An 11866-nucleotide genomic window follows, 5' to 3' on the forward strand; every position below is an offset into this window, starting at 1 on the left:
TTAACCTTTGAAGGGCGCATGGATACAATTAGCATACATATTGGCATTACGTTTATTGAAAAAGTCAACTACAGTGACATACTTGTATCAATATCTGTCTAGAGACGCTTTCAGAGACCGTCCTGCTGAATCAAATAGCATGCAGGGTAAGGAATATACTATCGTTGATTCATTGAACGATTTTAATTTTCTAGACGGTTCTGTCGAGACATCCCAAACAAACATTTTAGACCAACAACACCAAGATGATAAAGTATTTCAGCACAAATCAGCAAATGCCTAGTTTTACGGACCAACCCCTCAGGTTGTAGCGCTTTCTGATTTGCGGAACACGCGAATATGGATTGTCGAAACCTTTCGCTTTTGACTTTGCGGTTCAACATCATTTGCAAGTGGCTCGAGATCGTCTGTGACTTCTATTGTTCCGGTTCGTACATCTGTTCCCATTACTTCTCCGAAATGTGATTGAACCTGTAACAAACAACACACTTCTTTATATATATATAGCCAACCAATTTAACTTCCCGAAATGATTCCAAGTCCAATGAAGAAATAACAAATGCTCCGATTTTAATCCATCAAGCACGCATCTTTTTGATCAATTTCTAAACGGCATGCTCTCAGTAATAATACCGCATTCAACAACGGCGAACGCGCATCTCTTGCTGAGTTTACTAATTTGAAATAATTGTATTTTGTTATTTTTGGCCTAATAAGTTAGTCACGTAGGAAAGGTCTTCACAACCTAGTTCTGTTCGACTGAGAAACTAAGAGATGCCGCATTAGGCGAAATAAAATATCGAACTGTGAATGATATGAAGCTACAGGTTGTTCTGACGAATGTAGACATCTATATCGGCAATAGGCTTTAATGTATTTGAGATCAGTCATATACGACTTAGATTCGTCTCCAGCGTGACTTATTGTATAGAATGAGATTGAAAGACAAACAGCGAAAGAAAACATGAAAAAATATTGAACAGAATTATCTAACCTGTAAAGCGATATTAATTGCACGGTTGACTGCTGCTCCAATACCATGTATATGAACTTCCTTGCCCCCTCCAAGAAGCACATCTTTCGCTCGCTCGAACTGATGTTTAAATTCGGTTCGGGTATTCACGTAGACGTGGTTAGGAGATCTAGGCATTTGTGGAGGAGGCCTTTTACGTAATTCATATTCCGACTTATCGAACTGAACGCGTTTCTTTGAGGCGTCAGATGACATAATTAATATGCAGCCACCTAAACGGCATATTAAAGCATTAACAAGGCAATACCAGCCTGCATCGTTTATAATTATACATACCTAACAGGAATATGCCTGTCCTGTAAGTTGCACAAACTTATATTGCTTATTCTAGTTCCGCAGATAGGGCGCGAACCATTTGGTTTGAGAACAAATATATTTAAAGGGAGTCCACAAATATGTTACAAGTATTTTTATTACACGTATTTTTTTTGAGTCGGTAGGATCTTTCCTTTACATTTATGCTATTATGCCTATGTGCCATTAACTTAAACCCGATCATTTGTAAATATATGTATATTTGTTTCAAAATTAAGCCAGTTTTTTGCACTTAAAAAAGTGGCTACGCTTAAACGATTTCAAGCTTCCGTAGCTCTTAAGGTTGCGCTTTTCCTCACAAGCGGACATATGATATGACATTTGCTTCGTGTTTGCTAAAAGGTACGTTCCAGCTGTGGTTAAGACATTTATGACTTGATACCGGACCCAGGCTTCATATGATATGTATTATCATGATAAAATGTAATAGTAAAATGCCGGCTGTATGTTAAACAAATAAATAAACACGTTGTTCTCCTTAGTGCGAAGTTAGTTGTTTTCACCTTTTTGCACCCGAATCACAACGCACGGGAGGGCTATAGATTCGATTATTCCTTCCTGCACCACCAAAGATACAACAGTTATTATGAATGTTAAAAAAAACTAATCACACTATATGTGTACTCAAATACGGTGTCGCAACTTTTAGCTCTGAAAACCAGCTATTTTATCGTATTCCGCACATTTCAAGTTCCGCGAGTTATCCCCGCACATGGCTTTGGAGATAAACATGCCGTTCTGCTTTGAACAAGATGGCACAAATTTATCTTATAGCTACAAGTTTTTTTTAGGAAGATGTCTGGGGAGACAATTTCTTCACGCTATGGCGATCTATATTTGGGTAGATGTCTGTAGTATGAGAAATACCTATGGATAACCGTAATACTTCCTTGTCATCCTCGTTCTCCACTGCAGACTGCGCTCGCGTCTGTGTTCTACATGGTATTTGTATGTGTGAGTCGGCATCAGTCCAAACTTCCCGATTCTTCTAGCAAAAATTATTTTCATCTGAGACCGTTTCAAGTGCTGCCATTCAAGTGAACAAAGCTATTAGTAGTATAAGTTTTTGGTAATACAAGTATGATTAGGCTGTGTAATAGTCAAGTTTATTGTTCAGTTACATTGACTACGGGCACTGCTATCAGTCATATACTGATTTGCAATCAGCGAAGGATATGACATCCATATGCATCATATAGGTAAATTAAAAAGTGTTCGTATATTACTGCTCAACGAAATGTCGTAGGTGTCTAACGTTTTTCATATTGTTCAATGATTTTTTTCAGACGGCGCACCCGCGGAGTATTTTGTATTGACATTTTTTTGGAGGATTGGTAGTTTTGTTTATGCCATATTGTCCAGTTAGGAAAAGTTAAATTTTAGATAGTCCTTCTATTTTGAGGACGTTCTTATTGACACAGAAAAAAGAAACGAAAATGAAGTTATTCAATGTGTAGTATACTGCTTAATTAATTTAGTATAACTGAATATATGTAGACGAAAATTTGAAAAACGGCGCAATTAAAATGAAAATGGTTGCAATATTCATACCTATAAGCTTCGTTTACGGCCGTTCTTAGCTGGCGCGGACTAATCGGACCAGGTCGTTCTCATCCGCAGTTTCGCGGTTTCTGACTATTGATTCAAAAAGCCAATTCAATATTGAAAACAAGTAAAATTGCTCTTGTTTAGAGCAGAAGCGAAAAAGATTGTAGAGGAAGATTCGTAGCAGAGGTATTAATGCTTCTTTCAATAGGTAATATTGATAACGCTCAGTTCCGCTTTCTCTTTATCGTAGTGATCACTTAGTGTATCGGTAGTTTGTATGACAGGAAAGGCCCATAACTAAAGTTATGGGCCTTTCCTGTCATATGCGTTATGAAAACATGTGATACGCAGTTGGTGCACAATTTTACCTGCTTACTTAAATGAGATGCTTCGATGTTTTGCATTGTATGTGGCTATACTGAAAATACGGAATGCGTACCCATTAGCTCTTCATTGAGATGTGCACTATGGGACTCGCCCCGCAAACCTTGCAGAGTTAAGTTTGCATTACTACAGTTATATCATCCGCATCACACAAGGATTACGTTTCCACTGTACACGCTTCAATTGCGAATGTTTTAATTCTTCATTAATAATTTTATTGCAAGCACCGAAATTCTTAGGCCCTTGATTTTCCCTGATATTTAACTTGGAAGAGTAAATAGCTACGCACTGAAAATGCCAGTGTGAGTAAGCTGTTACGTGTTGATCCATTAAAAGCTACACACAAGGCGTTTAATCTATCACCTATTTTGAAACATTGTTCTATAGCTATGCCACATTTTAAGCGTCGCTGAGTAATGTTTAAAGAATGGCACCAGCGATCGAAAAAAGCGATTCTCTTCAAAAGTATTTTTTACAGTTAGAGCAAGTATTTTCGTATGCAAAGGCAAAAATAACTAGGTATGTTAATAGGGTAACCACAGTTTAGAAATACAATACTGTTCCTGTTTGCCGTTGATGCTTACTGCCGCAACCTTATATGAAGCACACCTTATATTTTACTCAGGTTAGCATATAAAATTATAGATTCTGTATTGTGTCAATTAATCAATATATAAAATACATACCGTACTATATCAATGCGAGCTTTTGTTGTCTCAATCTCCAACCGAAAAAGAGTTGTCTTCTCGATGCATGAAGTTAGTCGTAACGTTTTAATAGGACCTTGGCCCAGCTCTTTGCTTGAAGAAGCACTCCGATTACGTTACCCTATTGGCTACGTTCAGGTGTTGAAGCCTACTGGCGTAGATACGCATTTTGATCTCCTCGAACCATTGCCCCGGAAGAGTTTTGACAATATTCGGCCTTTGGAGCTGTGTTTTTGAATTGTTGTCATCTCGACGTATATCTTAAAGTCAATTTCGTTGCATGTAAGATAACACGATATAAAATAGGCCAAGGACATAAAGCCGAAATCATTATATCTAATGAGAATTACGACGTATGTACTTAATAAACAGCTTGCTAATCGCTGTTATAGTATGTAGGTTTTCCATTTACTGTTTTGCAAGTTTCTGCACGCTTATAATACCTGCGCCAATGTAGTAGTTTGCTTATATATCTTTATATCTTTCTCTTTTAAATCTCTAACAAAGATAATGTATGTCTATTAGAATAAAACATGAGTTCACACGTAGGATTTATCTTACGTTGATTTGAAACTGAACAGTATCAATAGCCCATTAAGTCACCTTTTTATCGCAGTTTTTCAGTGTGCCTCTAATTCGCTTATTACATTTTTTTATTCAGATATTTGTCTAAAGGTGTCATCAGTCAAGCTGCAGCGTTCACATTAAAATAATATCAGTAAAAATCTGCCACAACGGAAAATGTCTGGGTAAGATAGTTAGCGCCAAAATTTTACAGATTTCGGAAAAACATTTTTAACAATTTTACCAAGTTGAAAATGATCCTAAAGTTAGCTTATTCTATTACGTAATTGTACATATTTCAGATAGAACGGAAACAATGGAGAGGCTAAGTACTTTACCTGGACACAATTGTGATTACTTATCGAAAGGATACTGGAACTTACGATATATAAGTGAAGATAATTTTGAATGGTGCAAAGGATACCAGGAGTTCAAACCTCTTATCACGAAGTATGTGGGCAAAAATGATAGAGTGCTTATACTGGGTAAGTTCTACGACTCTGTTATCGTTTATACGTTGATGAATGTCATGAATTCCAGATATAGCCAATGGCAGATAGGAGTGCAATGTCATAAATCAGATGTGAGGGCTATACTAGTTTTATACACGAAAACTACGTCGGATAGGAACGGAACACATTTGCAATAACGTGTGAGTGATGTAAAGCAGTTTTGCTCTATGCTCACTTTTTTTATATCATTACAGGATGCGGGAACAGCTCTCTAGGAGCAGAAATGTTTAGCGATGGTTTCCAAAATATTATTAACATCGACTTTTCAGAGGTAAATTCAATTTGTTGAAAAAGGTACTAAGTTAAATACACAGAAGTAATACCGAAACATGCTGTGAATCTACTTTCGTTAGAATCGCTAAAAAATTTGTGTGAATTAGACCAACCTGTCTGATTATGTTGAAATCCCTGTGAATGTAGTTAAAGGGCAAATGAACGACATGCAGGCCTACCAGTTTTTGTTTTCTAAATCGCTGATTAATGTCCAAATTCGAACAAATTTTGGAGGACTGTTTGTTCCTGCATTTATCCACTGTTTTTGAGACTGAAAGGAAGCCATTTTTTTTTGCAGAATAAAGTAACAAACTTGATAGAGCAAAAACAGCACACTATTTTCCGAATTTGAGCAAAGATCGGGTGTTATGTAATGGCTTCACACAGGACGAACCCCTTTAAAAGTAAAAACTTCCTTTTTGCATTCATAGACTTTTATGAAGTAAATTATAAGAGTTCCAATAGATTTAAAAGGCTTGAAAATCATTTAATGGGCTCAAAAATAATTTTTGATATTCCTACTTTTTTAATATAGAAGTAAATTGCCGTTTACAGAAATAAAAATTGATTGCCAGTGGGTCAACCAGATAGGGTTTAGCGATTAGCCTTTTTAATACATTGTGGACTTTTTTTGCAACGTTTAAACTTTTTGTTGTTTTAAGCCTTCGCATTTTTAGTACTTTTGTTTAAAGTTTAATCCTGCTGAAGTATTTAATTAGTGGTTTACGCTCCGATTTGAAATTTTAATAGCAGTGAATGGTGGTTATATTGAATAAATATGGTCGTCATGAACGACATTTCTAGCGCATGCGACAGATTTCGTTGAAAGATCTGTCTTGGCATAGATACAATTTTGGGAACAACCCGTAAGAGGGACGTCTGGATTTAGATGCGTCACCCTGTGGTTGTCAGTTTCCAACAATTCAAACTCTTTAAGTTTTATTATAACTAAATTTAAATTAAATAGCATTTAGATTTCACGCAGCACGCAAAGCCACTCTGCCGATAACGAACACTGGTATTAAAAAAAATTAAAACCATGTTTGTATGTTTTAGTAGTGGTTTCCCGGAATCCTAAATCGACGACGTTAGGTTCCAGTTCCACAATGTGACATATAGCCAGGTTTAAGCTTCCGGGTCTAGAATGTATGGCCCTAAGTAAACCATTGCTAGTCGAATATTGAAGATGCACTAAATTGTGTTGGCGTTCTACGCAGGTGGTTATTGAGAAGATGACTAAGCGTTATCCCCAAATGCAATGGTTTTGCAAAGATATGCGCACACTTGAGGGCGACGCCGATTTAGGCCAATTCGATGTTATCATCGAAAAAGGAACGTTAGATGTGCTGTTTGTTAAGGATAAAAGTCCATGGGAAGCTTCGCCAACAACCAAACACGACATGAAAAGGACAACCGACAGCATATATAGGTACAGTGCGATTTCTCGTTCGAACAACGGTATGCCTATTGTGCTTGTAATCATAGTAGCAATAGCTACTGCGCCTAGAAAGTACACTACGGAACAGCCACTATAATTAGATATCAGCCTTAAACTTCAAATGCTATACTCAAATATTGGGTTCAAATATATCTAGGCTTCCTTCAACAATCCATATAATGTATTAAAGCATGTTTTCTACAAAGAAATATAATCAAACTAATCTAAATAGGGAATTTTACTGCTGTTAATAAATATCATCACACGAGGTGAAATATCGGAAGGTACCGCTTAACTTTGGCGAAAGCTTTTATGGTTGGAGATAAAAAAAAATCCAGAGCTTATATTAACATAATAAATATGATAGTATGTGCAACTTGGTCTTGAATGTCATTCATGAATGTCAGGAGTCATTTTTACCAAACATTAATCTTAAAGTACATTTGCGCATCGGCTTACCATCTAGTATATAGAACGCTGGAAAATCACCGAGTTCCGTTTGGTTATTTCTTTGGCTTCAGTCTACTTCGCCCTGGGGGCAGATTTGTTTCGGTGACATTCACTCAACCTCATTTCCGCCTGAAGTATTACCAGCATGAAGAGTACAAGTGGAAGATAAACTATGAAACGTTCGGTGAAGGATTCCACTATTTCTTCTACGTTGCCACGAGAGAATGCCCGTAATTGCTGCGCCTATGGTTACGATGTAAAGTTAGTTTATAACCTTTTATTAATATGCACGCTATACTATAAGTTGCTATTCATTTCCGACGTTAGTTGAGTTCGTGCCGGCTGCTCTCTGTTTACAAATTGTGAATAAGAGAGCACAGGCGAGTTGCTTAACTAAAAAACAACCACCTTCGCGGATGTACTTTTTGCCCAACGAAGAGCTGCAGATTTGAATATACAGTTCTGAAGGTGAATAATATTTTGTCTTCGATTATGAATAAAAAAGCAATTCAAATTTGCCCACACGCATACGACCCTCGAAAGCTTGTCGGTTTAAATGTGTCTTGGCCTTTTACCGCTCATTCACTGTTCACGAAGGACGGCAATGTCTCTCTGTTAAAGTATGCCACACGGTGACAATTTGATAGAGCCAACGTAATGGATGAACTCAAATTAGGAGTACTATGAAATCATATGCGTTATTGTGTACTATATTATAAGAATTAGTAAAGTTCATGAGTTTCTGAATGAAGCCTCTAGCTACATTCAAGTTCGCACTAAAATAAAAGAAACCTAGTCCTTACTCTTACACTTCTCTAATAATAATCTGGGACTCAGAAGATAATGAGACTAAGCACTTGAAGGGCAGTAGGCATATTAAGATATATATAGCTTCTAAAGTATCTCGCTTCTATTTCTGGGGAAAAAACATTAGGGTAGTGGCAGCTGAAGATCCGTACCTCTCAATCATTGACTATCATCGACCACATGTTCAACAGTAAGCTGCCAATTCTGATCACTGATTTCACTTCTGACAATTATCTTAAAGTACGCTTGGGTTAAGTAAAAATATATTTTTATATCTAAGCTTCTAAATTATTCGCTTTTTAATGCTATATGAATGTTAAATATGGTACGAATTTATGCTTAAACATAGCAACAACAAGACGAGTGATTTCAGTTTTGAGAACTTTAAAAACTAGGAACACAATATCAATTTAAGTGGAACTGAAATTTTATTAAAGTTTGTGTAGATTTTTTTAAAAAGATCTAGACTTTACTCAGGAAACATAAAACCAAGTGTTATACAAATGCCGACCCATTACGCGAATATCAATTGTGACAGCTATTTATGGCGACAAAAAACAAAAAATGCTGCTGTGACCTGCACAGACTTATCCAATTCCGTTTCCTCTGTTTTTGGTACTTTGCCACCTCAGAAAGTACATTGCTACTCCGCGTCTCTTGTGAGGTTTATTCTAAAATACTTCACAAATAGCTGGTATGCTTTCGCGTTTGTTAAGAATGATTATTTAATAATACACGCGGTTTCAAAAATTTCATTTCATTTCTCATTAAATCCCACTAGATTTTATTATCATAAATCTCCATTCACACATTTACTGTCAAGTGTACATTTGTACAGATATGTGAGCTGACTGTGGTCTGTCGAATACATCGATAAACATCTTGCATACTGGAGAAAACTATTAGGTGTCGTCTCATTCGATTATTATAGGTAATCAATTGAATGTTCAGTGAAAATTGCCGGCGCGACACGCAATTAAACACTCACTTTGATTTTCCTAGAGACCATCTTTACAATTACAAGCAAGCCAAAATACACTGGAAGGCAAAGTATGTAATGACCACACTCAGGCCGATTACCTTACCACATTAGAAAAAAGTATAAGTTTAATTATTATAATAGACACAAGCTAGTCGCTTTAGAGGCGGACATGCGTACCCGTCAGTGACGCTTACATATGTTTAATTTTTTTCTGGAAGCAAATAGTTTGTAAATCTCTCGCCCCCTATTTTAAATATAAAAATGAAGCAAAAATTAGGCAAAAATCTGCCACGGTTTGATGTACTCTACTCTGTGGCGTCACTCTTAGCAACGGCAAAAGGCTCCGGAACTGGAATTTCTTCACAGGTCTTAATCTTCACTTCCTTGACAGGCCGGTCGTTGCTCGACGTTGGATTCGCCTCGATTTTGCGGATTACATCCATACCCTTGATGACTTTGCCAAAGACCACATGCCGCCCATCAAGCCACGAAGTTTTCTTGGTTGTAATGAAAAACTGCGACCCATTTGTGTCCTTACCAGCATTTGCCATCGACAGCCAGCCGGCTCCGTAGTGCTTCAGCTTGAAGTTTTCATCAGCGAATCGTTCACCGTAGATCGATCTGTGCATACAATCAGTCAAATAGTTATTAATCTGCACATAGAATTCGAAAAGAAAAAAAAATATGTAAGATATCTTTTTATAACGCATTTGCTATAAAGACACAGAAGCTTTAAAGATGAATCAATAAAATATCAGTAAAGAACAACACAATATTTGATCCTTACGTAGCCAGTAAAAAAAAAAACTTTCTTTATAATGTGTCTTGCATCATAGCAAAATCCATTATCAAATATTTTTTCATAGTTTGATGTTCACATAAATTCTGCCATTAGGAGCAAACTAAGGAGCTGTAAGTAGCATTTCACTAATATTTAATGGGCATTTTGTTAAGCGTAATGCCAGTTTCAAATTAAGTTGCATTAATAGAGCAAAAGCTTAGCTGTACGCTTTCCGGGACCAGAAATAATAATCCTCAGCTTGAAAATCCTCCAATCACTATGTTACTAGCTTATCTGGCAGTAAGGTTTTACTATATGTTTTTACAAGTTATCTTGTGGACATCACTGCGGTATGTCTATTTTTCTAAGCATATAAGCATGAAGATCCTATTCCGACAAATGGAAATAACTATAGAAATAAGTAAGAAAAAACCGCCTAATCAACTTGAACAAGCCGTGTCGACGTAATAAAATATCGACAAACTTAACAGAAAAAAATCTGAGAAGGCCAGACCTTCCACCGGTTCCGTCGCCCCGGGTAAAGTCTCCACCCTGGATCATGAAATCCTTAATAACCCGATGGAAGATGCTGCCTTCGTAGCCAACGAGGTCATCCGTCTCCTTCTCTCTCTTGCTAATGCACAACTGGCGGAAATTCTCTACTGTTTTAGGCACGGTCTTTCCAAACAAGCCAATATCGACTGTGCCCACATCTTCGCCGCCAATCGTCAAGTGGAAGCGGACCTGCAATTTTAAATCAAGCGAGATGTCTACTATAGTGTATACTTGACTAAGAAACGACGATTAGTGCAACAAACTATTGTGACCTTATAAAAGTCCTTATTCGAATGAGGTGAGGTTTTTAGATTGACTTGTTTATGTAAATTGAACGGTTGTGCATTATATGTATTTTTGTATCTTTCTATAGCAGTATATGTCGTTTTGAAAAGATGCAATATTGCATAATCTTATGAGTACAGCCTATAACTTATCGATTACAAAAATTTAAAAAGTAACGGCTGTTCAAATGCATAACATGCATGTTCATACGGTGCTAAGCTTTTTGTGTGAATATTCTGTGTTTACTATATTAGTTCATTGTTTTCCATTCAACGCGTCTCTTAGCACTCATTTCAAACAAACATTGGTGTATTTGTACATTTCGTCGAATTAAAAACAAGGTTTATCATTCTGGGACAACAATCTGATGACCCGTCCCGATTAAATGTTATTTCTTCTAGAGGCCTGCATGGTATTATATAAATATAAACCTAATATGGGCAAATAACAATCGGTATTTCAGCAATAATGCACATGTAGTACTCTTAAGAGAATTCCAGAAAAAAAAACTTGGTCATTGATTTTTATTTCTACTCGATGCTCACAAAAATGAATTGATAAGGTACAAGCTGTTCACTCAGTTGGCTACAATACCAGGTATAAATAAATGAAAATAAATCCACTATAGGGGCACTGTACTTCGCAATATTGCAACGGTCTAGAGCACACACATACATAACATTTTCTGTTTTCGTTTTGCCTCTATAAGAAGTATGCTCTCTTAAGGTATCGCACCGTGTTAGTGACTTTGGGTCCTTTCGATGCAAAGGTAGCGCAGGCCAACGCCAACAAACCGACAAGCGTTCGCATCTCGAATATTCAGTGGCTGGAAACGGTCAAATCGTTTAACATACGAGCGAATAAACTCCTTTGTCCACGAAACAACCTGCAAATCACGATTGATCGAAGAGCGCCTGCAGGCTTCAGCAATAAACATATATCAAATATATAAACGCCGGCTCGTTGATGCCTCGTTCGGTGCACTTGTCGACAGTACCTTGGCCTGTAAACACGTCAACAACAATTCGACCACAGCAGTCAATTTCGAGCTGTGTGATTGGCCGCGGAGCTAGCGGCTGGGTGGGGAAGAATCATCAACTGTTCAAAATAGATGGCGCGCCTAACTCCTGTGATGTTTACTTTACGTATTAATAATAAAAATGAAATAGTTTAGAAAGCCATGAACACACTGGATACATTAATATATCTTCATGCGTACACATTCACATTCA

General features: G+C 37.0%; 4 protein-coding genes across 27 annotated transcripts in view; 1 reads left to right on the forward strand and 3 right to left on the reverse strand.

Moving 5' to 3' along the window:
- Rpp20 (ribonuclease P protein subunit p20) lies at positions 1–7373 on the reverse strand. Of its 3 annotated transcripts, XM_022807517.2 has the most exons (4): positions 7234–7373; positions 3967–4247; positions 995–1245; positions 1–471 (listed from the first exon to the last, which is right to left on the reverse strand). In XM_022807517.2, the coding sequence occupies exons 3-4, from the start codon at positions 1226–1228 to the stop codon at positions 301–303; spliced, it is 405 nt and encodes a 134-aa protein (XP_022663252.1). In that variant the 5' UTR covers positions 1229–1245; positions 3967–4247; positions 7234–7373; the 3' UTR covers positions 1–300. The 3 variants fall into 3 exon arrangements, with proteins under 3 accessions (XP_022663252.1, XP_086847745.1, XP_022663250.1); XM_086991619.1 differs by lacking the exons at positions 3967–4247; positions 7234–7373 and adding an exon at positions 2900–3034; XM_022807515.2 differs by lacking the exons at positions 3967–4247; positions 7234–7373 and adding an exon at positions 1852–2007.
- The window catches only part of LOC111251158 (EEF1A lysine methyltransferase 4-like), a 10631-nt gene continuing 835 nt past the window's right edge, over positions 2071–11866 (forward strand). Inside the window, exons 1-8 of one of the 18 annotated variants that reach the window (XM_086991611.1) lie at positions 2071–2302; positions 2635–2682; positions 3885–3905; positions 4854–5036; positions 5258–5334; positions 6554–6765; positions 7296–7485; positions 9405–9634. In XM_086991611.1, coding sequence (XP_086847737.1) covers positions 2218–2302; positions 2635–2682; positions 3885–3905; positions 4854–5036; positions 5258–5334; positions 6554–6765; positions 7296–7458 — 789 coding nt within the window. In that variant the 5' untranslated portion in view covers positions 2071–2217 and the 3' untranslated portion in view covers positions 7459–7485; positions 9405–9634. Of the gene's footprint in view, positions 2303–2333; positions 2548–2634; positions 2683–2971; positions 3105–3342; positions 3392–3884; positions 3906–4644; positions 4737–4853; positions 5037–5257; positions 5335–6553; positions 6766–7295; positions 7486–9404; positions 9635–11866 lie in introns of those variants that run through there. The other 17 variants (XM_086991612.1, XM_022807495.2, XM_086991614.1 and 14 more) reach the window with 17 other exon arrangements.
- LOC111251162 (peptidyl-prolyl cis-trans isomerase 6) lies at positions 8437–11508 on the reverse strand. Its single transcript, XM_022807513.2, has 3 exons — positions 11370–11508; positions 10309–10538; positions 8437–9634 (listed from the first exon to the last, which is right to left on the reverse strand). Exons 1-3 carry the CDS (start codon positions 11442–11444, stop codon positions 9319–9321), a joined length of 621 nt encoding a protein of 206 aa, XP_022663248.1. The 5' UTR covers positions 11445–11508; the 3' UTR covers positions 8437–9318.
- Positions 11500–11866, reverse strand: part of LOC111251156 (uncharacterized) — an 18959-nt gene continuing 18592 nt past the window's right edge. For all 5 annotated transcript variants that reach the window (XM_086991607.1, XM_086991608.1, XM_086991604.1 and 2 more), the window contains one exon: positions 11500–11637. In XM_086991607.1, coding sequence (XP_086847733.1) covers positions 11575–11637 — 63 coding nt within the window. In that variant the 3' untranslated portion in view covers positions 11500–11574. The remainder of the gene's footprint in view (positions 11638–11866) is intronic.

The sequence above is a fragment of the Varroa destructor genome, unplaced genomic scaffold, assembly GCF_002443255.2.
Source record: "Varroa destructor unplaced genomic scaffold, Vdes_3.0 BEIS01000005.1, whole genome shotgun sequence".
NCBI lineage: Eukaryota > Metazoa > Arthropoda > Arachnida > Mesostigmata > Varroidae > Varroa > Varroa destructor.

Bases quoted from the DNA above. Each gene is read 5' to 3' on its own strand.
- Rpp20 (XM_022807517.2), bottom strand. From the start codon at position 1,228: ATGTCATCTGACGCCTCAAAGAAACGCGTTCAGTTCGATAAGTCGGAA. The intron at 472-994 runs GTTAGATAATTC...TGTTTGTTACAG, and splicing joins CAATTAATATCGCTTTACAG to GTTCAATCACATTTCGGAGA.
- LOC111251162 (XM_022807513.2), bottom strand. From the start codon at position 11,444: ATGCGAACGCTTGTCGGTTTGTTGGCGTTGGCCTGCGCTACCTTTGCA. The intron at 10,539-11,369 runs GTGCGATACCTT...TTAAAATTGCAG, and splicing joins GACCCAAAGTCACTAACACG to GTCCGCTTCCACTTGACGAT. The intron at 9,635-10,308 runs GTCTGGCCTTCT...TTGTATGCACAG, and splicing joins GGCGACGGAACCGGTGGAAG to ATCGATCTACGGTGAACGAT.